Source organism: Oncorhynchus keta, chromosome 22 (genome assembly GCF_023373465.1).
Source record: "Oncorhynchus keta strain PuntledgeMale-10-30-2019 chromosome 22, Oket_V2, whole genome shotgun sequence".
Classification (NCBI taxonomy): domain Eukaryota; kingdom Metazoa; phylum Chordata; class Actinopteri; order Salmoniformes; family Salmonidae; genus Oncorhynchus; species Oncorhynchus keta.
In genome coordinates, this window is record NC_068442.1 from 18620304 (window position 1) to 18644547 (window position 24244).

Below are 24244 nucleotides of genomic sequence, written 5' to 3' on the forward strand. Positions count from 1 at the left end.
CACGTCCTGGTAATCAATCTGGCCCTGTGGCCTTGTGAATGTTGACCTGTTTAGAGGTTTTACTCACATCGGCTGCGGAGAGCGTGATCACACAGTCATCCGGAACAGCTGATGCTCTCATGCATGTTTCATTGTTACTTGCCTTGAAGCAAGCATAGAAGTTATTTAGCTTGTCTGGTAGGCTCGTGTCAGTGGGCAGCTCATGACTGTGCTTCCATTCGTAGTCTGTAATAGTTTGCAAGCCCTACCACATCCGATGAGAGTTGGAGCCGGTGTAGTATGATTCAATCTTAGTCCTGTATTGACACTTTGCCTTTTTGATGGTTCGTTCGAGAGCATAGCAGGATTTCTTATAAGCTTCCAGTCCCGCTCCTTGAAAGCGGCAGCTCTACCCTTTAGCTCAATGTGAATGTTGCCTGTGATCTATGGTTTCTGGTTGGGTATGTACGTACAGTCACTGTGGGGACGACATCCTCGATGCACTTGTTGATAAAGACAGTGACTTATGTGGTGTTCTCCTCAATACCATCGGAAGAATCCCGGAACATGTTCCAGTCTGTGCTAGCAAAACAGTCCTGTAGTTTAGCATCTGCTTCATCTGACCAATGTTTTTATAGACACAGTCACTGGTGCTTCCTGCTTTCATTTTTGCTTGTACGCAGGAATCAGGAGGATAGAATTATTGTCAGATTTGCCAAATGGAGGGCGAGGCAGAGCTTTGTATGCGTCTCTGTGTGTGGGGTATTGGTGGTCTAGAATTATTTTCCTTCTGGTTGCACATTTAACATGCTGATTAGAAATCAAGTAAATATGGTTTAAGTTTTCCTGCATTCATGTCTCCGGCCTCTAGGAGCACCACCTCTGGATGAGCGTTTTCCTGTTTGCCTATGACAGTATACAGCTCTTTGACTGCGGTTTTAGTACCAGCATCGGTCTGTGGTGGTAGGTGTGTCTGACCAGAGGCTACTGTTCTGTCTTGCCGATAATCCACCAGCTGTATGTTCTTAATGTCGCCGTTCAGCCACGACTAAGTGAAACATAAGATATTACAGTTTTTAATGTCCCGTTGGTTAACTCAGCAAAAAAATAAATGTTCCTTTTTCAGAACCCTGTCTTTCAAAGATAATTAGTTAAAATCCAAATAACTTCACAGATCTTCATTGGGTTTCTTCACAAAGGGTTTAAACACTGTTTCCCAACAATTCATGAACATGCACCTTTGGAACGGTCGTTAAGACACTAACAGCGTACAGACGGTAGGCAATTAAGGTCACAGTTATGAAAACTTAGGACACTGAAGGTGCTTTTCTTCTGACTCTGAAAAACACCAAAAGAAAGTTGCCCAGGGTCCCTGCTCATCTGCATTAACGTGTCTTATGCATGCTGCAAGGAGGCATGAGGACTGCAGATGTGGCCAGGGCAATAAATTGCAATTTCCGTAGTGTGAGACGCCTAAGACAGAGCTACAGTGAGACAGGACGGACAGCTGATCGTCCTCGCAGTGGTAAACCACAGGATCGGTACATCCAAACACCACACCTGCGGGACAGGTACAGGATGGCAACAACAACTTCCCAAGTTACACCAGGAATGCACAATCTCTCCATCAGTGCTCAGACTGTCCGCAATAGACTGAGAGAGGCTGGAGGCTTGTAGGCCTATTGTAAGGCAGGTCCTCACCAGATATCACCGGCAACAACGTCGGCTATGGGCACAAACTGGATCGCTGGATCAGACAGTACTGGCAAAAAGTGCTCTTCACTGACGTGTCGCGGTTTTGTCTCACCAGGGGTGATGGTCGGATTCGCGTTTATCGTCAAAGGAATGAACATTACACCGAGGCCTGTACTCTGGAGCGGGATCGATTTGAAGGTGGAGGGTCCGTCATGGTCTGGTGCAGTGTGTCACAGCATCATCGGACTGAGCTTGTTGTCATTGTAGGCAATCTCAACGCTGTGCGTTACAGGGAAAACATCCTCCTCCCTCATGTGGTACCCTTCCTGCAGGCTCATCCTGACATGGCCCTCCAGAATGACAATGCCACCAGCCATACTGCTCATTCTGTGCGTGATTTCCTGCAAGACATGATTGTCAGTGTTCCGCCATGGCCAGTGAAGAGCCTGGATCTCAATCCCTTTGAGCACCCCTGGGACCTTTTGGATCGGAGGGTGAGGGCTAGGGCCATTCCCCCCAGAAATGTCTAGGAACAACTTGCAGTTGCCTTGGTGGAAGAGGGGGGTAACATCTCACAGCAAGAACTGGCAAATCTGCACAAAGATGCACTGCAGTACTTAATGCAGCTGGTGGCCACACCAGATACTGACTGTTACTTTTGATTTTGACCCCCCTTTGTTCAGGGACACATTATTCCATTTCTGTTAGTCACATGTCTGTGGAACTTGTTCAGTTTATGTCTCAGTTGTTGAATCTTGTTATGTTCATTCAAATAATTACACATGTTAAGTGGACAGTGAGAGGACGTTTCTTTTTTTTCTGAGTTTAGGATAAACGTGCTTTCAGTTCGTCCCATTTATTTTCCAGCGATTGAACGTTAGCGAGCAGGACGGAAGGCATGGGCAGATTAGCCACTCGTCGCCAGATCCTCCCCTGATCTCTTTCCGCAAAATCTGTGTTTCCTTCTCCAGCGAATAACGGGGATCTGGGCCTGGTTGGGTGTCTGTATTATATCCCTCCGGTCCGACTCATTGAAGAAGACGTCTACGTCTTGTTTGAGGTGAGCATTCGGAGTTCTGATGTCCGGAAGCTCTTTTTGGTCATAAGAGACGGTAGCAGTAACATTATGTACAAAACAAGTTCCAAACAACGCAAAAAAACGAACAAAATAGCACGGTTGGTGACGAGCCGATAAGACAGCAGCCTTCTCCTCCAGCCCCATCCCGCTACCTTTTTTTAAGGTACCAATAGCATAAACTTGCTATCAAGAAAGGCCGCTGTAGGTATACCTGGCTCTCAAGAGAAGACAGGCTTTGTGCACACTGCCCACAAAATTAGGTGGAAACTGAGCTGCACTTCCTAACCTCCTGACAAATATATGACCATATTAGAGAAACATATTTCCCTCAGATTACACAGATACACAAATAATTCGAAAAAACAAATCCAATTTTGATTAACTCCAATATCTATAGGGTGAAATATCACAGCAGAAAGATGTGTGACCTGTAGCCACAAGAAGTGTGCAACCAGTGAAGATTTATTTTCCCTTTTGTAACTATTTCTACATCATTATAACACTGTAAATAGCCATAGTATGACATTTGAAATGCCTTTATTCTATTGGGAATTTTGTGTAATGTTTACTGTAAAAAAAAATGTATTGCTTAACATAGGTTTCCATGCCAATAAGAGAGAGAGAGAGAGAGAGGGGTATGTGAACGGAAAGACTTGACAATGCAACGAGGGAATCTTGCAACATCCCAAGAGCCACCTTGCCTTCTCTTCCACACAGGCAGAGCTGAGTAGAGCCATATACAGTTGAAGTCGGAAGTTTACATATACTTAGGTTAGAGTCATTAAAACTTGTTTTTCAACCACTCCACAAATTTCTTGTTAACAAACTATAGTTTTGGCAAGTCTGTTAGGACATATACTTTGTGCATGACACAAGTAATTTTCCAACAATTGTTTGCAGACAGATTATTTCACTTATAATTCACTTTATCACAATTCCAGTGGGTCAGAAGTGTACATACACTAAGTTGAATGTTTCTTTAAAAACAGCTTGGAAAATTCCAGAAAATGACGTCATGGCTTTAGAAGCTTCTGACATCATTTGAGTCATTTGGAGGTGTGCCTGTGGATGTATTTCAAGGCCTACCTTCAAACTCAGTGCCTCTTTGCTTGACATCATGGGAGCAATTTACAAATACCTGAAGGTACAAGTATAAACACCATGGGACCACACAGCCGTCATCCCGCTCAGGAAGGAGACACGCTCAGGAAGGAGACATGTCTCCTAGAGATGAACGTACTTTGATGCGAATAGTGCAAATCAATCCCAGAACAACAGCAAAGGACCTTGTGAAGATGCTGGAGGAAACACATACAAAGTATCTGTATCCACAGTCAAACGAGTCCTATATCGACATAACCTGAAAGGCCGCTCAGCAAGGAAGAAGCCACAGCTCCAAAACCTACGGTTTGCAACTGCACATGGGGACAAAGATCATACTTTTTGGAGAAATGGCCTCTGGTCTGTTGAAACAAAAATACAACTGTTTGGAAATAATGACATTGTTATGTTTGGAGGAAAAAGGGGGAAGAACACCATCCCAACCGTGAAGCATGGGGGTGGCAGCATCATGTTGTGGGGGTGCTTTGCTGCAGGAGGGCATGGTGCACTTCAGAAAATAAATGGCATCATGAGGCAGGAAAATGATGTGGATATATTGAAGCTACATCTCAAGACATCAGACAGGAAGTTAAAGCTTGGGTGCAAATGGGTCTTCCAAATGGACAATGACCCCAAGCATACTTCAAAGTTGTGGCAAAATAGTTTAAGGACAACAAAGTCAAGGTATTGGAGTGGCCATCACAAAGCCCTGACCTCAATCCCATAGAAAATGTGTGGGCAGAACTGAAAAAGTGTGTGTGTGCAAGGAGGCCTACAAACCTGACTCCGTTACACCAGCTCTGTCAGGAGGAATTACCAATAATTCACCCAACATATTGTGGGAAGCTTGTGGAAGGCTACCCAAAACATTTGACCCAAGTTAAACAAAAAAAAGGCAATGCTACCAAATGCTAATTGAGTGCATGTAAACTTCTGACCCACTGGGAATGTGATGAAAGAAATAAAAGCTGAAAATATTCTCTCTTCCTATTATTCTGACATTTCCTAACTGACCCTAAGGCAGGGAATTTTTACTAGAATTAAATGTCAGGAATTGTGAAAAACTGAGTTTAAATGTATTTGGTTAAGGAGTTTGTAAACTTGTATGTAAACTTCTGTCTTCAACTGTATTTGCAGTAGCGTGGTCCATAGATATGGGCTGTGTTGTGGACAGTGATGAGACCAATGCCCTCTCCCATCCGTAGGGCTGGACAGGCCCAGTGTTTAAGGAGAGGGGATTCGATACTATGATCTGCATCTGTAACCTTGGTGCATTTCAGAACCAAGGGTAGTGTCTGTGTGTGTGCGCATGTGTGGGTAATATGCATGTTTATCTGTCTGTAGTACTTGCATGTACTGCATGTGTGTATTTGCCAAGCAGGGTGGATGTATGTTACTCTGATCGACTCACCAGGCGCCAGTGTGTGAGCCTCCCTCCCTCCGGTCTTCCCTCCCTTCCAGTCCACTCTGGGCTCAACTTTATCAGAACATGTCATGTCTGAAGGAGATATGGAGGACCCACTAACGTTGTATTTTCATTACCCCTGCCACATATGATCTCCTGTGCTGAGCATTAAATCACCTTCAACCTGATCTTCAGACACTCACAAAGACTCCTGTCACCACCAGTTCCCATGTGGCTAGAGTTACAATGAGAAATGCTCGGTCCGTGCCTGTGTGTCAGCCCCCAACCCCATTTGCAGATCAGTGTCCCATCTATGCGCCCAAACCTTTTTGCCTGTAATGTCTTTTTTTATATTGTTGGACCCCAGGTAGACTAGCTGTGGTCACTGCGTTATACTTTCCTGGCCAGAGGGGGGAGCACTTTGAGTTAAAATCCTGTAGCTACAATTCTCCTGGTATCATTTAGCGTGAGGCATATTCTATTCTATTAGATCTAAGGGGAGCAATATAAAGTCCTCTAAAGGTAGCTTGAAATATGTCTAACATTTAACATGTACCCAGTTGGATTTCCCTGTTCAAAGCCTGTGAACGTTGGGACAGGAACCCCAAGGAAGGTATTAAGTTGGATAAATACCCAGTGCTGACTCTATAGTCAGCACTGAGTCTATAGGCTAATCTAATGGGATTTGATATAAGCTGCGTACATTTGAAGGGGAACATATCCTAAATTCTGCTAGTTTTCATAACCTAGGGCATGGGGTAGAGGAGGATTTGTTGCTGTATGAATGAGTGAGCTCAAGGACCTGTTTGGTTATTATACATCTCTCGGTGTGACACAAGGTGTGTGTGTCTCTCTCGCTCTCACTCTCTCCCTCAATTCAAGGGGCTTTATTGGCATGTGAAACATATGTTTAAATTGCCAAAACAAGTGAAATAGACAAACAAAAGGGAAATAGACAATCAGAAATTAACAGTAAACATTAAGCTCACAAAATTATTTAAAGAACATAGACGTTTCAAATGTTCTATTATTGGCTGTGTACAGTGTTATAACAATGTGTAAATAGTTGAAGTACAAAAGGGAAAATAAATAAACAGATAAATATCGTTGAATTTACAATGGTGTTTGTGCTCCTCTGGTTGCCCTTTTCTTGTGGCAACGGGTCACAAATGTTTTCTCATTATTTGGTTGGGCCTAGTTGTGTTGCTGTATTGTTTGTGAACAGAGCCCCAGGACCAGTTTGCTGAAGGGACTTTTCTCTTGGTTAATCTCTCTGTAGGTGTTGACTATATTATGGAGGGTTTGGACCTTTTTTGGAACACCATTATTTTTGTCTTACTGGGACGAACTGAGCCCAAGGACCCAGGTCTGACAGAATCTGTGCAGAAGATCTAGGTGGTGCTGTAGGCCCTGCTTGGTTGGGGACAGAAGTACCAGATCATCTGCAAACAGTAAACATTTGACTTCAGAGTCTAGTAGGGTGAAGCCGGGTGTTTCAGATAGTTCTAGAGCCATCGCCAATTTGTTGATATAAATGTTGAAGAGGGTGGGGCTCAAGCTGCATCCCTGTCTCGGCCCCTGGCCCTTAGGAAAGAAATCAATATGTATTTGCCAATTTTTACCACACACTTGTTTTTTCGTACATGGATATTATAATATACTATGTTTTCCCCCAACACTGATTTCCATCAACTTATATAACAGATCCTCATGCCAATTTGAGTCGCAAGCTTTTTTGAAATCAACAAAGCATGAGAAGACTTTGCTTTTGTTTTGTTTGTTTGTCAATTGGCGTGTGCAGGGTGATGGTCTGTCTTATGTCAATTTGATAAAAAGCCATTTTGACATATGCTCAGAACATTGTTTTTACTGAGGAAATGTAGGAGTCTGCTGTTTATGATAATGCAGAGGATTTTCCCACGGTTGCTGTTGACACATATACCACAGGAGTTATTGGAGCTGAATTTGTCTCCAGTTTTGCACTCTGTCTATATTATACACAATAAAACATACAACCATATACAGCTCTCTCCCACTCTCTTGCTCCTCACCACTGTTTCATTCCCTCTCTTTGTTTTTATGCCTTTCCTTACCCAGTAATTAGCCTCTCTCTCTCGCTCTCTCGCACTCTCTCTTGTGACCAAAAGGTTGCTGTATCGAAGCTCAGAGCTGTCATGGTAAAAAGCTGTTGTTCTGTCCCTGAGTAAGGCAGTTTAACCCACTGTTCCCCTGGCGCCAAAGATGTGGATGTCGATTATGGCAGCCCCCCCACACCTCTCTGATTCAGAGGGGTTGGGTTAAAAGGGGAAGACTCATTCAGTTGTACAACTGACTAGGTATCCTCCTTTCTCTAGCTCCAAACATCGCCACCGATGGCGTCAATTCTCCCCGTAACAGCATCACCAACTCTCCTCGTCAGCCCCTGACTTCAAGCACAGCAGCTACATCCACATGTTTAAAAACAGCCTTTTTGGGTACTTTTGTGAGAAATCAGAATGGTCTAATTTCCTGTTCCTGTCATGAAGTTAGTGGTAGTTATTTTACCCTGCTTACTGGCTGTGGAGCTATATATATATATATGTCTGTGTCTGTATACTTTTAACTTTTAATGAGTCTGATTGCTGCTCTTTTACACTTGAAAAGTAGATGTTTTATCTCAAAGAGCCTCACCTGCATAAATAAAATGATAAAGGACATCAGATAAAAAGGTTTTGGCAGTGGCCATGGCTCTGTATCTCTCTCATAGTGTCCTGCTGCATCCATGCGGTTTTGTGATAGCTCCCCTTTGAACACGCACACAGCATAGCTGTCTCCTCTGGGAGGTATGTCCTAAACCTGTGGATCCTGCAGACAGACAGACAGACTCCCTTTGTCTTTCTGACATGGATGAATAGTACTCCCAGGGGGCATCAGTGTGTGTGTACAGCCACTACTCCCACCCTTCCCTTCCTCTCTCACCTCTCTGCCCAAAGCACACAGTTACCATGGAGACGGGCCCCTCAGGTTCAGTAGGAGGGGCCTGTAGTCAAAGCTCTTTCTAACCACTGACCCCTCCCTTTTCTTACAATTCCTGCAGAAGGTTCTGTCCCCCCAACCACACACACATCACACACACACATCTCTAAGGAATTCTGCATTTGAAAGTCTTTGACACACTCTGTGTTGCACCAAAGCACCCAACCGTTTTTTCTTCACTGTAATCCCTAATGACAAGTCATTGTTGCACTATTCCAGCCAAGTCTGGCTCCCTGCAATACATTTTATTCATCCACTCTTTCACTTTGTCCCAACATCCCTCCCTCCACCCTGCATCACTCTTTCTTCTTCACTTCTATTGCTTCTATCAGTCTTTCAACCCCTCCATTCCTCAATCCCTCCATCCTCTCCCAGTGTGTACGGATGTGGTGCAATCTGTTAGTGGTCTCCATTGCCTGCCTCCAAACATGGCTGGTCGTGCTGCTATAACCGTGTGACTGAGTGTAATGGCCGTGGTGATAGTTGCAGGCAATGGAGCGGACAAGTTATTACAGGACAGGCAAATGGAGACCTGATAGAGCATGAAACCTCCCCTCCCAGCTGGGGGCTGGGGGCTGCCTCCCTCCCTCACTACCTTTGGCTCTTTCATTTTTCTCTCTCACTCTCTATTGTGGCCTCGCTCACTCTCTCTTTTTCTCTGTTGTTCCCTCCATGTTGTTTGTTGATCCCACCCTGCCTCTCCCTTTCGCTCTCATCCTCACTTTCTCACTCATCCTAACGCTCTCTGTCGTTCTCTTCCCCTCTCTCAGAACATAATAACAGGAGAGGGTCACACAGGACATGACACATGAACACAAATAACGCAGCAGGCAGGGAGGAGTAATGGTGTGCTGGTTGGTGTCTGTCAGGGAGCAGCTAACATGCTACGCTATGCTATCACTGCTAAAGAGAGCAGCAGGTCCAGACAGCCAATGGAATTTGTAGAGGAGAGGGGGAGTATGGTGTCAATCCCTCAGCCAAGTTGCCCACCACATCCACCACAGTCATTTTTAAGAGTTTGTTTTTCTCTTTCTACCTACTGTTCCACAGACAGAGGAATCTGAGAGTGAGTAGCTAGCATATGAATAGTACTCCCAGGGGACATGAACAGCATGGCCTCTACTACTTGTTTGTTGTTTTTCATTTATAGATTTCCCTCCATGTGGGTTAGGATTTAGTTAGCAGATTTGGACCAGAATGAAAGACGTGTTGTAATTTTTTAATAGTGTTTATTGCTTTTTCTCACTTAGTATGTGTGTGAGTGTGCACATGCGTCGGGGTATGTTTGAAGCCTGTTAGCCAGATGGCTTGTCTGCCTGTTTGGGCTGTGTTTTCCCCTTCTTCTGCTGTTGCTCTGGAGGGCTGCCCAAGGGGTGAGGGGCGTCGGCCTCCCTTCACCGGGGGAGCTTGGACAGGAGGAATAGTCCTGTTTGAGGTTTTAGGCCTGCACTGAGGGGAACCAGCTTTCTCAAAATGTGGTGAAAATATAGGAACAGACTGCCCCCTAGTGGTACGTCTCACCACTGCTCCACTCCACGGCATGGCCATATTTACTCTGGCTCAAGCTAATGTGTTGATCTGAGGAGCGGCCAGCTTTGTCACTGACTCCATCGTTGCACCATCATCACAAACCTCTCTCGCTGTTATGTCCGTGCCGCCAGCTGAACCAACACCTGTAATTATCAACCGTCACACGGCGTTCCCCCACCTCCATGGAATAAGGCAAACACACCAATCAACTGGAGACACATTCTAGAAGCAGTGGAATGTCATAGCAGGAGATAGTGTGTTTTTCCCCTTGTTTTCTTTTTCTCTCTTCTAAAGGAGAGTATGTGAATACATTATGTGTTAAGGTATGTAGAGAGAGGATTTGCTGTGCTGTGTACGGCTTTATTTGTATAGATGTGGATCTCCTCTCCTGGAGTATTCCAGTATTCCCAGCATTTCTCTCGCTCTCTTCTCATTCATTTTGACATGAGTCGCTCATTAGCATACTTGTAGGCAGGTTTCCAATCCGGATGAAAGAATGCGCTTCAAAGAAATCCCCTGTATCCCAGCAATAAAATGTCAGTGTTCTGTTAATGTTTGTCATAGTTTGATTTGATCAGACAAAGAATAGTTTCAGTGCTGCCCTCAATATAGCAGGCATTCTCCAATACCGCATCTCACTTTCCTGTCTGTCTTACTCCTGTCTATGCATCTGGATCATGAGCAAGAAAGAGATTAGGCAGGTAGAAATGACTTTATTTTTCAGGCTTTGTTTTTAGGTTTGTGTGTCACACTGTAACTGCACCCTTGTGTTTCTGTGATGACACTTTGAAGGATTTACCTCCCACTCCACATCCTCTCTCAGTTCAAATGACAAGAATACACCTGGTGGGACTGCATTTTTGAGTCAGGCTGTCAAACACACTGGCATTTATCCTACACCCGTATATGGTCTCGGACGTAATGTTAGAGAACACACTGTTGAGTTTTCTCGTAATTGATTCACACAGTCAGCAGTCTGTTTTTTTTCATTGCCCTTTTCATTTCAATTCCACCACAGACTTTTACCACAAGGAATGATAAGAGAAGTAGAAGAGGTGGAGAAGCATGGCTGTAGAATGACCTGTTCCACTGCACAGTGGAGGCATCAGACTAACTGCTGAGAGAGAGAGAGAGAGAGAGAGAGAGAGAGGCCGGGAGGATGGGGGAGATGGAAGGAAGAGAGCAGGAGGGGAGAGCCGGGAGGATGGGGGAGGCAGTGCAGGTACTAAGAAGGGAGAGCAGGCGCTGAGAGGATGGGAGAAGAAGGGGGTTTTGAAGCCACTCTGGTATGATTAAAGTGGTCTGTGGGAACAGCAGGCAGAGCCTGTGTGATCCCTGGCCCTCTACCTCTCCAGGGGGGAAAGGTTTATGAGCACTGAGAGTATAGAGTCTCTGCTAGAGGTGATGGTGTCATCTGGGAGTGGCAAAGCTCCCTTATGGAATAGAAAGATGCGTGTGTGCTTCTATTCTGATGTGTCTGCATCAGCAACACCATTTCATTAGCACTGGGCAGGTAGTGCAGTAGAGACAAAACAGTAGCCTTTTCATATAGGCCTTCTATTTCTAAACACACCAAATACCCACCCATTGTTTATGTGGAGGCATTATGAGCATGGACATCACCAGGACCTGGCTTTTGGGGCTTTAGTCCCGAATGACTTTGGGTCTCAGCCAATAAGCTTTTGGGGCTTTAGTCCCGAATGACTTTGGGTCTCAGCCAATAAGCTTTTGGGGCTTTAGTCCCGAATGACTTTGGGTCTCAGCCAATAAGCTTTTGGGGCTTTAGTCTCGAATGACTTTGGGTCTCAGCCAATAAGCTTTTGGGGCTTTAGTCCCGAATGACTTTGGGTCTCAGCCAATAAGCTTTTGGGGCTTTAGTCCCGAATGACTTTGGGTCTCAGCCAATAAGCTTTTGGGGCTTTAGTCCCGAATGACTTTGGGTCTCAGCCAATAAGCTTTTGCGCTGCTGCAATGGTGTAAAAAGATAATGTGTCAACTGAATGTGCCACTGAACTCCCGAAGTCATCCAACCGTTATAATCAGGGGCGTAGGGCTGCTGGTGCTCAACAGAGCGAAGCTCCCCCACTTTTCAGAATGGTTTTATGTCTCTCAAGATCACTTAATGATTACTTATCAAGCCGAATATAATAACATGATAATGTTAGGCCACTGTTATGCCAAAAACACCATGTCATTTCTTATGTGCTGAAATGTTACATTTTTTTCTCATGAGGTGGCTGTGTTTAACTTCATCTGGTCTCAAATGCGATTAGTTCGGCCGGTTACTGACTGTATATCTTTTCAAGGAGATTGAAATGCATATTCACATGAAAGTGATTGGGATCAAATGGTTGCCATGTAGCATGGACGTTCACCTGTAAGACGTGAATAATTATCATTCACTATTGAGAGTGATGATGGCCTAATTCATAATAAAGTAGGCCTAATTTGGTGTTTTAGGATTTTACAAATGTAACGTTTTCCTTTTAGCTACTTACAGTATGTGTAGGCAAAGGCAACCATACAATTTGGATGATGCATTGTATGTACATTCTAAAATTCATGTCGGTACCAACTTTCATTCAGAAATAATGGCGTAATAATTATACAATAATGGTGCTCCGGTAGGCTACATTACCAGCGCTACCCCACTGGTTATAATGAATGTAAAGCAATTGCCGTGAACGGTCAACTGATAATTGGGACAGTGTCATTGCGCTGCTTTGAGACAAACATGGGAACTCATCTTGATAATTAAATCAATGTCAGATTTAGGTTTTTACTGAATCTCTGTTTGGATATTTGGTCAACATTAGGCAGACAATTCTTAGCTAAATGTATGGAAGTGCTCATGATCATTAGTCTAGCAATTGAAAGTCATTCAGATTTTACACCCTCATTAGGCCTGTAGTACCTAATGAGCTTCCCTGATGTTTTCCTGAACTTTTCAACACTTTTCTGATGCATTTTAGTCACTTAGACTAGTGATGCGAATACACGTTCGTACGCTTTTCCCATAGACTATTCAAGTCATTTCACACATTTTTTATCGTTTAAAAAGGTCATAAGGTAATCTGCATCATTTCAATAACAATATAGCTGAAACTACTATTGGCTTCATTGATTTACTGAATTGATTTCCCTTGTAAATGTAGGCTAAGCTAATTGCTGATAGATGATTAAAACAAATATTGTAACAGTTGGCCTACCGAAACAATAACGTCATATGGGGTTACTGACCACACTCGATTGAATTAATGACAAAAAGTGTTGACTATTTGGCCTTGGGGAGAGCACAGCACATGAAAGAAAACAGCGCTGCAGGTAGGGGTGCTGGAAGTGTTGCACGTACATTGAAATACATTTTCCAAACGCATAGGCCTAGTGAGTCTACAGTCGGGAATCGAGCAATCAGGCAGCCCTTGTGGCTGATTTGTGGCTGTCAATGAACAGCAGGCAGCAGCTAGAAGGTATTTTGCAATATTTCAAAATACAATTGCTGGGCAAATCTGTTTGAGTAGGTGAGTGCCACTGGAAAGTTGTTGGACTATAATTTCCTCCTCATATTGTACGCCTAAAATCTGTGTATCCAATATTTTCATTTGCGTATGCTATCGGTTGCTTTTAAGACATGGGTCGTTCGTTTTATTGATCGCAGTATGTAAATGTCAGAGTCGCTTGACATTTTTGATCATTTTTGTGGTATAAAAAAGTATTAGGGTAATGTCTCCAGTCATGTACAATGACGTAGAAATGCAGGAAATTATTTTAGAAAGGCCCTTTTTTTCTCGGACCCACAAACCCCTCATCCCTGGTCTTCAGGACTGGGCCCCGAATATTATGAAACTCTGGTGATCGCCCTGATTATGAGTTCCTTTTGTCTGTGCGTCTGGCGAGCGGGACGGGTGGCAGTGGTGGGATCCCTTTATCTGTTTTTCTTTTACTGCGCTAATTAACTGTAGCATTTAATTTTTGTTTTGGACCGCTCTCTGCAGAGCTCAGCGCATAATGAATAGGACCAGGGAACTGAGGGAAGGAACGGCCGGGTCTGAGTGAATGAGCATCACCATGACAGGGGAAGGGGTGTTGGTGATTGTTTTGTGGCGACTGTTGGGGAGGAGGGACGCAACTTCTATTCAGGCTAGTTCTGAGTGCGGCCCTTGGTCTCCCCAGACTACCTCCCCCATACAGGAAATGTTTCCCTCTTCTCATCTGGAATAATAAAGCACAGTGCTCCTTATTAGTGTTGCAACTCCTGTTAATTTCAACCAGTAGGCTGCTGCTGTGTTTCTGACTACTATCCCACTGTTCCCTTTTCTCATCTTGACCTGTGAGTTCCTAAGTGTTACTCTCGTGTGTGCGTGCACGCATTGCTCACTCCTCAACAGCAGTAATCTGACATTCCTCGTAGTGTTGCTCTCTGTTTTCATCTCAGACAAAAAGCTCCTGAACTCTGCATCGCTTCTCTAGAAAATAACTGTAAGATCATTTTGCCCCTTAGAGCTAGCCTACATTAAATAGATCCATATATTCTCTCCTCCAGAGGCTCCAGGTCAGGACTTTGTAACCCTGGACTACCGGCTGCGGTACTACCCCAGCATCACCTACGCGGTCATCGGCAGCGCTGTCATCTTCGTCCTGGTGGTGGCGCTGTTGGCCTTGGTCCTGCACCATCAGAGGAAGCGCAGCGTGCTGCTGCCCCGTGGGGTCCGGGGGTCCTCCCACCACCACCACCACCACCAGCCCCTGCTGCTGTCCCGCCTGGTCATCCTAGACCGGGGACATGTCCACCCGGCTGGCCCTGGCCTCTCCCCCACCTCCCCGTCTGCTGCGGCCCAGTACGCTGCAGGTCCCCCAGGGCTACAGCTGCTGTCTGGGGCCCTCTACCCAGCTGGCATGCCCATGGACTCACCACCTTCCTACTCCCAGGCTGTACTGGATGTCAGGTAGGCTGAGAGTCCGCTTGAGACATACTGTCAATGTAGTGTACTGGAGGGGGGAGTGTGAGACTTTTGCCAGCTGTAGTTTTGTCTATTTTAATGTGTTTGTTATATTCAAAATCAAATTGTATTTGTCACGTACATGTGTTTAGCAGATGCTATTGCGGGTGCAGCAAAATGCTTGTGCTTCTAGTTCCGACAGTGCAGTAATATCTAACAAGTAATATCTAACAATTTCACAACAAATACCTAATACACAGAAATCTAACTAAGAATTGATCTGTCTCTAAACTTAACTAAATACAATTTAGAATACTTCTGACCATAATTTGTCCATTTATTAGTTAGGACGTTAGAATGCAACAGTGCAATAGTAGCATAATTATATGTACGCTCCTTTACTCATCTATTTCTCCATCTCGCCTCCAGCCGGCCTCCTTGGTTCGACCTCCCCCCGCCTCCCTACCTCCCAGACGGGGAGGAGCTGCCGTCAGAAGGTGAGCTGCCCCAGTACGAAGCCACCACAGTGCCCTCCACTCAGCCAAATGCATGCCCATCTGAGACCCCTACACCCAGAACTGTGGCCCCAGGCTTGTCCCGGCCTAGCCTCAGCTCCAGAGAGGAGTCGGACCAGCTGTAGTCCTCTGGTTACTGCATCTACGTAGGACTAGTACCCAGCCTCAGCGCTGTGGATGGCTGAAGAGAGAAGAGCTGTGCGATATGTTAAGGCCCAAAGCACTGTCCTGCCTGCTGTGGGAATGAGAGACAAGGCGCTATTCTACCTATAGCTACAACTGACTGACTGACTGACTGACTGACTGACTGAGGCACTTGGAATCATTGCTCTTGTACGCTGGCGCCCTCTACTGGAAATGTATCTACATATCCCTGACTGGGCTTACTACTCATTCAATCAATCATCAGTCAATTGCATTTAATCTGTGGCTATATAGCGCTTTTTACAAATTAATTTCTCACAGTCTGCTTAACAGAAACCAGAGCCTAAGCTTCTAAAGACTGAGAAAAACTCCCACAGCCTCCCAACACTATTCATCTCCTGTTGGACTGGTGAAGACCAGTTGGGTGGTTGGGCGAAGATCCTTTAGCTTGGATTAAGTTGACTGGATAGATGGTCAACCTGTGTAGTACAGTCATGCATTAACAATGAAGTAGGAGTCGCACTAACTAACAGTATTTGTGGTACTCATAATGGGTCAAATGTCACATGGTGTTACAGTGGCAGATGTATATGTTGTTTAAGAATCGTGAAAAATGCACAGTGTCATATCTGTAATGTTACGGTTTAGCACATTAGGACGACCAGCTAGCCACAGAAGCTCTTGGGTCGTGGACATACTGCACTTCCCTCCCATCCATATTGCATGATGCTGGTTCTCTTCAATCTCTATTCTCATTGGCCATCTCTTTCGTTTCATAGGAATAACTGGAATCATATTGCTCTGTTATAGAGCACTTATCGGGGTTGTTGAGTATGCACGTAACTTATGTTTTGGCAGGAACTCAAATGGAAGTATTATTTAAGGAAGAGAACATGTGGATGAAAATACTCTTACTGAGTAAGGTCCCAAAGTAAGGTTGTTCTGTTTTGGTATCTGTGCCTTTTCAAATCACTAAAATATACGTTTAACAACTGTATGTCTACTGTCCCACTCAGATTCTAGTTTGACAGCAGTTCATTGAGATCTTGTTCTACTGCCCATGATGACAGTGCAAATTGCTTTGTTTTGATATATCTCCTCAGACACTGGCAGAGAGGAGCAGAATGTTCAGACTGCACTTCATGTCTGACTAGTGTTTTTATGTTGATTAACATTACACTCTGCTACCTGAGAGCACAGGACAAACATTTTGTCAGGGAAGAGATAAAAACAATTAAGGAGTTGTTTGCATTAGTGCATAAAGAGGAAGAGGAAGTAGAAATGATGTGGACTGGAGCAGAGACCATTCCACTTGGTGCCTTGGAACACAAGCGTGCACATAGAAATAAGCATTTAGGATTATCCTCAAGTAAAAACAAATCTCAATTGCATTCAAGCATTTTTATTGAACAAGGTATATTTTCAAAACGAGCCTCACAACACACAGAACTATGTGGCTGCTTGCAAAACAGTAAATGCATGAATACATTCAGCAAGGCTAAATGAGACCGAAATTGCAAATTCATCAAAAGAAGACGACTTACTGCAAAAACATCCAGACAAACATACAGTGCATCGGGGTATTGTGTGTAGGTTTATGAGGGGAAAATATAATTTCATCCATTTTAGAATAAGGCTGTAACATAACAAAATGTGGAAAAAGTCAAGGGGTCTGAATACTTTCCCGAATGCACTGTATATATAGCTGACAAAACAGAAAGTGATTCTGTCTTTTAAAAATACCAGTTGGTCAATAGGTTTTCTTTGCAGTCACTACTACATCATGATGATTGAAACAACTATCAAATGGTGCAGAATTATGGAGAATCTCTCTCCTTTTTTTGCATACTTTACCAAACAATTTCATACATATCAAATCAAGTATTATTCATGAAAAACAAAGCACATTGTTTGCAGAATTCATTCACTGGTATCATCACAATCCAATTCCATGTATTCAATACATACGCTGTTCTGCTCATAGGTTTGTAGACTTTCCATTGGCAAGCAGAAACACAATCCCCAATAGATCTAAGGACAGCTGAATACAGTGGGGGAACGCTGAATTTATAGGTGTCAACCCTCACCAAACCAAAGGTGTGGAATATTGGAGATGACTTGTCTTATGAGTACTTAGATGGAACTGAACTTCATTTTCTGCATCTCTGCATGTTGTAAACAATCATACATCTTAGGCTGTCCGCATTGCGTAGATCTTTCCCTATATTGTACCGGATTTACTATAAATACTATTTTGTGCAGTAGTATTAACTGATTCCCAGAAACAGGGAACACATTGCAACCTGTTCTCTTCTGATGAAAACAATGTGTTGACATTTAACAGCAACACAACAAATGTTATGACAGTTGTACAAAGGTACAAAAACAAGAAAATGATCCGACAATCTACAAATGTATTTAAGCATTTGATCATTGTTGTTTTGCTATACGGACATTTAACCACAGTTCCAAAAAAATGCTTGATTGAGAAAAACTATAAGACCATTATTCAACCCAGTAGAAAAGTATTTGCTCAATTGACTCTCATATAGTCACTGACAAAAATGACCAGACTTTTTCTCCTTGGTTCCATAATGATGTGTTACTGACTGCACCATCTACCAGCATGTATTTCCGGACAGACTGAAATGAATCATCACAGATGTGGTTGGTCATGCATGCAGTGTTATCACACACTAAATACTATTAAAGTGTATTTCAATATATGTCAATCAGAAGAAACAAATGTTGCTCTACAAATTGCATTTTGATAGATTACGGATATACTTTTTTGACTCCACACGTAACATTGTAACCTCTTGTAGTACTTCAACAGAACTGTATCAGCTCAGTATCCTTACTGGGTTGTTGAGGCAGACATGTGGGTGGCAGGTAACCTAGCGGTTAACAGCACTGGGCCAGTAACAGAAAGTTCACTGGTTTGAATCCCGAGCCGACTGGGTGAAACAAGCATTTAAACCTAATTTCTCCTTTAAGTCGCTCTGGATAAGAGCATCTGAGAAATCACAGAAAATAATTTTAAGTAAGACAAGCATTTTGTATGGAGCAGTGAAAGTTTAATTCCGTTTGGGACTGTTTTACCTATAGTAACTTGGTTAAAATGTCTCGTTTATTGTATTTCTTGGATTCATACTCAATCACATACTCATAGGATCCCAACTGTATCAAATGCTGTTTCTGCCCTTCCTATTATACAGACTATTTTCTGAATTTGTACCATAGCTGTTTGACCAATTGAATTGACGCCAAATAATGTTTGGATAAAGAAGAAAAATACTCAATCTTTTTCTTATAAGTGTCCCAATTCATTGTTTAGAAATATGTAAGTCTCAGCTGTACAGATGATGTGAGAGAGAGAAGACTGCCATTGTCTGCCTGCCTGCCTGCCTGCCTGCCTGCCTGCCTGCCTGCCTGCCTGCCTGCCTGTCTGCCTGCCTGCCTGCCTGCCTGCCTGCCTGCCTGCCTGCCTGCCTGCCTGCCTGCCTGCCTGTCTGTCTGTCTGTCTGTCTGTCTGTCTGTCTCTCTGCCTGTCTGTCTCTCTGCCTGCCTGCCTGCCTGCCTGCCTGCCTGCCTGTCTGCCTGCCTGCCTGCCTGTCTGTCTGTCTGTCTGTCTGTCTGTCTGTCTGTCTGTCTCTCTGCCTGTCTGTCTCTCTGCCTGTCTGCCTGTCTGCCTGTCTGCCTGTCTCTCTGCCTGTCTGTCTGCACCGCCCAGCCCACTGTGCAATAACTATAATGATTAATTGACTGACTGGTAAAGTTCCTATCTGAAGGATCTGTAATGTATTGTTGTTGTCGTGTCATTTCCATTTCAGAACTTGTCAAGGGTTTCATGTGACTGTGTACATATACGGTGAGTGAGAGAGTAGAGACATTTATTTAAAACAAAATCATATTTAGATTTTTAACTAAGAAAATAATGTTTCATTATCAAACATATTACTTTGAAATGTTTTGTTGTGTTGGTCTCTGTACTTTGGATTTGAAATTATTCAACTGTCAGCTTTAATTTGAGGGTATTTTCATCCATATCAGGTGAACCGTTTAGAAATTGCAACACTTTTTGTACATAGTCCCCCCTTCCATTTTAGAGGACCAAAAGTATTGGGACAAATTCACTTATGTGTTTAAAGTAGTAAACATATAAGTATTTGGTCCCATATTCATAGCTCTCAATTACTAAATCAAGCTTGTGACTACAAATTTGTTGAATGCATTTGCTGTTTTGCTTTGGTTGTGTTTCAGATGATTTTGTGCCCAATATAAACATTGTAGTGTCATTTTGGAGTCACTTTTATTGTAAATAAGGATAACATGTTTCTAAACACCTCTACATTAATGTGGACATTACCATGATTACAGAAAATCCTGAATGAATTGTGAGTGAGAAAGTTAGACGCAAAAATATCATACCCCCAAGACATGCTAACCTCTCACCATTACAATAACAGGGGAGGTTAGCATTTTTTTTGTTTTTGTGGTGTATGATATTTGTGTGTCTAACTTTCTCACTTTCTGCACTTTAAACCTCATAGTCATTGTATTATTTCATATCCAAAGTGCTGGGATACATAGTCAAAACAACAAAACATGTGTCACTGTCCCAATACAGCTCACTGTATATCCCCAGCAGTCATTTGGCTGGTGGTGTTGAACAACCTATAAACCAAAGATTATCATTCATTATAATTGTAAAATCCAGAAGATGAGGCTTACTCTCCAAAGTCACGTCCCCAGTAGTGTTGTGTCTTGTTTTGTGTCAGATACCTAACTGACTAGAGGCAGGGGAGTAGTGTTACTCAGAGACTCAGGACAATCTGGGTTGTATTCACTAGGAGCCAAGAGAAGCAAGTGGGCTGAAATGCTGAGGAACTAACTGAAATTGTCCAGTAAGAAACACTTGATTTAGTTTCCGTTGCAAAACGTCTTGCTAAGGTGTGCATTAATGAATGCAACCCTGGTCTGTAGCTTTTCTGTTACAATGGTCTGATAGTCTTTCCACATGTCACTATGCTTTCGTTTCCGATATAGAGGGATGACTGATTTGTTGTTCCATTCTGTTGGAGATGACTTGTCTCATGAGTGTTTCATGTTGTTTGTATCTTTTACACACCACCTTTTTGTTTCCGTTGCTTTTCTGTCTGATCAAATATATTCTGTACATTAAAAGTAATATAAAATGGTTCTGATTCAAATATGTGTCAAGTGTGTTTCTCACTAGATGCAGTCAGTTTCCCATCATAATACATGTCACATTTTTTTTTATTTAATTTTACCTTTATTTAACCAGGCAAGAACACATTCTTATTTTCAATGACAGCCTGGGAACAGTGGGTTAACTGCCTGTTCAGGGGCAGAACGACAGATTTGTACCTTGTCAGCTCGGGGGTTTAAACTCGCAACCTTCCGGTTACTAGTCCAACGCTCTAACCACTAGGCTACGCTGCTGCCCCATGTAATTATTGTTGATTCATTTCACATGGTTGTGCCTGGGATTCAGTTCAATCATCCTACCACCCGGTGCCACTCTTTCCCTACAATACAATTTGCCTGGTTTAGGGATGCTGTTGACTGAATCTTTACACCACTTCAGTCAGAGAGAAAGTGGTGAAACGAGAGGTTTTACTCCGCCCAAAATCATGAAAATAAGCCCATGAAGTGAGGAATTTGTGTATGGTCAATGTGTGTCGAAATTGTTCATCAAAAAATGTGACTGCTAATTTTCTACGTGAGGCTTATTTGATTGAATAGAAGTTTCATGATGGCTAAGTGGTTATGATATTTTATTTTAACCAGGCAAGTCAGTTAAGAACAAATTCTTATTTACAATGATGGCCTACACCGGACAAACTCGGACGATGCTGGGCCAATTGTGCGCCACCCTATGGGACTCCCAATCACAGCAAGTTGTGATACAGCCTGGATTCAAACCAGGGTGTCAGTAGTGACGCGTCTAGCATAGATGCAGTGCCTTAGACTGCTGCCCCACTCAGGAGCCCCCCGAAGATATAAGTGGACGCACGTGGCATTTTGGCAACTTACCCCAAAACGACTTTATGTCGGAGTTGTGCCTATTGTCACAAAGAGGGCTTCCACCATTTTAAAGTAGTCAACTGGGTGTGGATTTCTATGAGTTGGGGGCAATCAGCCAAAGAAGATAATTGACTACTTTAAAATGGATATAGCCTCCATGGTGCTGCCCATGCCTTCACAGATGCTATAATGGCTCAGAGCGGTTGGGTTAAAAGCAGAAGGCACATTTCAGTCACATGCATTGTTATACAACTGACTAGTTACCCCCCTTTACCTGGCCTCCTCTTGCCAACCTTCCACCTTTGAGGACATTTATGTTGGAGAGGTCACTTGAATATCTTGTCAATATAATACACCATCTTTGCTACAGTGTATGTCTGTTGTGCGGGCAGGGTTATGCTAACTCTCCCTATAGGCTATATCTTTCATTAGGCTGGACATACATGAGATGAATGCTTACTTCATACAACTCTTGTTAATCTAAAAATATGATCAAATATTTGCTTCTTTCTTTTCAGTGTTAGTATGTCTGTGCTTTGATCGATATCAGGGCACAACTAGTAAAAATGGAATATTTGTCAAGGGTTTGAATTTAGTCATAGTGAAAAGGTATATTGCCTTTGGGCCAGTCACCCATTCTTTGTGGTGTATTGTTTGAATGCTCAGACCCCTCACCTTCCTCACCCCATCACATTAGGACTCCTGAGTGGCGCACTGTTCTAAGGCACTGCATCTCAGGGAAAGAGGCATCACTGTAGTCCCTGGTTCAAATCCAGGATGCATAACATCTGGCTGTGATTGCAAGTCCCATATGGTTTTGTCTGGGGTAGGCGTCATTGTAAATAAAAATGTGTTCTTAACTGACGTGCCTCATTAAATAAAGGTTACATTTTTAAAAATTAGGACACAACAGAAATTCAACCCAGTAAAAAAGTATTTGATCAATTGACTCTCATATAGTCACTGACAAAAATGATCAGACTTTTTCTCCTTGGTTCAGATAGCATCATAACATCTCTGAATCAGGCTGTCCCTAGTCTTCCATCTCCCCGACTCTCTCCCCTTCTCTACCCTCTCATCCCTTTCTGTCCCCCTCTCCCCTTTCTCCCTCTGTCTACCCCTTTGTCTGCCTCGGCCCCTCTCTCCTCTCTACCCAAACACGGAGGTGGGGGACCCTGTTTGCATAGTCCCAACCCATCCTCACAAGCCTTAATTAAAGGATTGCTCTCTCTCTCTCCTGTGTCTCCAACTCTGCTAGGACCTCGTAATTAATCTGTAGTTCAGGGTTAGGCAGACCAGGCCTACCAGACAGCTGGTGTGGAGGAGAGAGGACAGCCAATAGCTACCCAGGAAGAGACGGCGTGGCGACACACAGACAAAGACACAGGTGAAGTGTTGATTTAGTGTGGCCCGCGGTATATGAAGATGACGACCACTGGGTCCCCAAGGGAATGAGAGCAAGCCCATAACACTGATTTAATGGCCCAGAGGGGTCATTAAATAAAATAATATATATATATATAGCACTTCATACATTACTTTTTAAGTGCTAATTGTGGTGTTGATGGTGGTAGTGTGGTGATGCACATGCTATAATAAGTTGGCAGGGTATATAGCTAAGGGGCAAGGGATTTCTCTCTCTTGGGACTCTCATTTGTGTTACATTACCACCGCCTGTGGCTGTTGGATGCACTACACGTGTGATGCAGCTGGTTGGTGCCACATTTCCTTTCAAATGTTTTAAAACATGCAACGTAGAGTCATTACAGACTCTTATAGTTACATCCCATGATTCCACATTGCCTCTTGTAATAATTATGGCCATTCTGAAGTAGGCCTATACAGCATTACTATAACTGAATGAGTATACTGTAAGGTGTCCAATCAAAAAGGCATATTTTACCAATGGTCCAAACATGTCTCTATCATAATCCATTTTAAAGTTATTGGCGTTTTTATCTTTGAAGGATTCCAAAATTAGGGTGACTAAATCAATGGAGGCCAGAGAAAAAAAATGGGAAAATAGCATTGCATCAGCTAGGCTGGTTGCTGTGGGAGAATTAAGACTAATTGACAGGCTCACCGTTGAACTCGTCATCTTTCTTCTTGAATCTGCAGGACATTAAATTATATAGAGGTAAGTTGGTATCATTTTTGAGACATGACATGTAGTACTTTCATATTTTAGTCTACACTTCATATTCATGTGAAATTCCTGTTATTTTTCGAAGATTTCTCACAAAAAAAAAGCGTATCTCTGTGAAATGTCAATGGAGCACTGAGTGAACCACAAGCTTTTCATTTCCTTCCCACTCTCTTACACTCTCAATCACAGCCACTTGCGCTCACACACACACTCTGCTACTGGGCTGCTCTGCCATAGCTCCAGTGAACTGGAGATTAGACTGTGTTTTCTCATGTAAATGTAGTGATTGTGGAGGGGCGGGAGATGGAAGGCGGGCGTATTGTTAGTGTGGAGCCGCTCTGAGGGGCTCTGCTGAGGGCTTGGCGAGCTGGACCCTTATCAGATGAAGAACAGGCCTCAGAGGGAGGGGGTGGGGGTGGGGGTGGAGCGGAGCGAGGGGAGAATAGAACAGCTGGCGGAGTCACGCGTGCAACCCCAAAACACACAGAGCCCAGACGCACTGAGCACGGTGGGAAAGCCCAACGCTAAGATGTCCACAAACACACACAGTCTCTTGTGTTATTATCAGCCACCGGCCAGCGAGGGTGTGCACACACATACCACAATCACAAAATCACAAGCTCAATCACACACAGAGTAGACACA

The 24244-nt window shown here is 43.5% G+C and overlaps 1 protein-coding gene across 2 annotated transcripts in view; it reads left to right on the forward strand.

Annotated features, from left to right (window-relative positions):
* Positions 1-20602, forward strand: part of LOC118370953 (low-density lipoprotein receptor class A domain-containing protein 3-like) — a 146471-nt gene extending 125869 nt beyond the window's left edge. For both annotated transcript variants that reach the window (XM_052474841.1, XM_052474840.1), the window contains exons 5-6: positions 14347-14749; positions 15173-20602. In XM_052474841.1, coding sequence (XP_052330801.1) covers positions 14347-14749; positions 15173-15383 — 614 coding nt within the window. In that variant the 3' untranslated portion in view covers positions 15384-20602. The remainder of the gene's footprint in view (positions 1-14346; positions 14750-15172) is intronic.
* The last annotated feature ends 3642 nt before the right edge of the window (positions 20603-24244 follow it).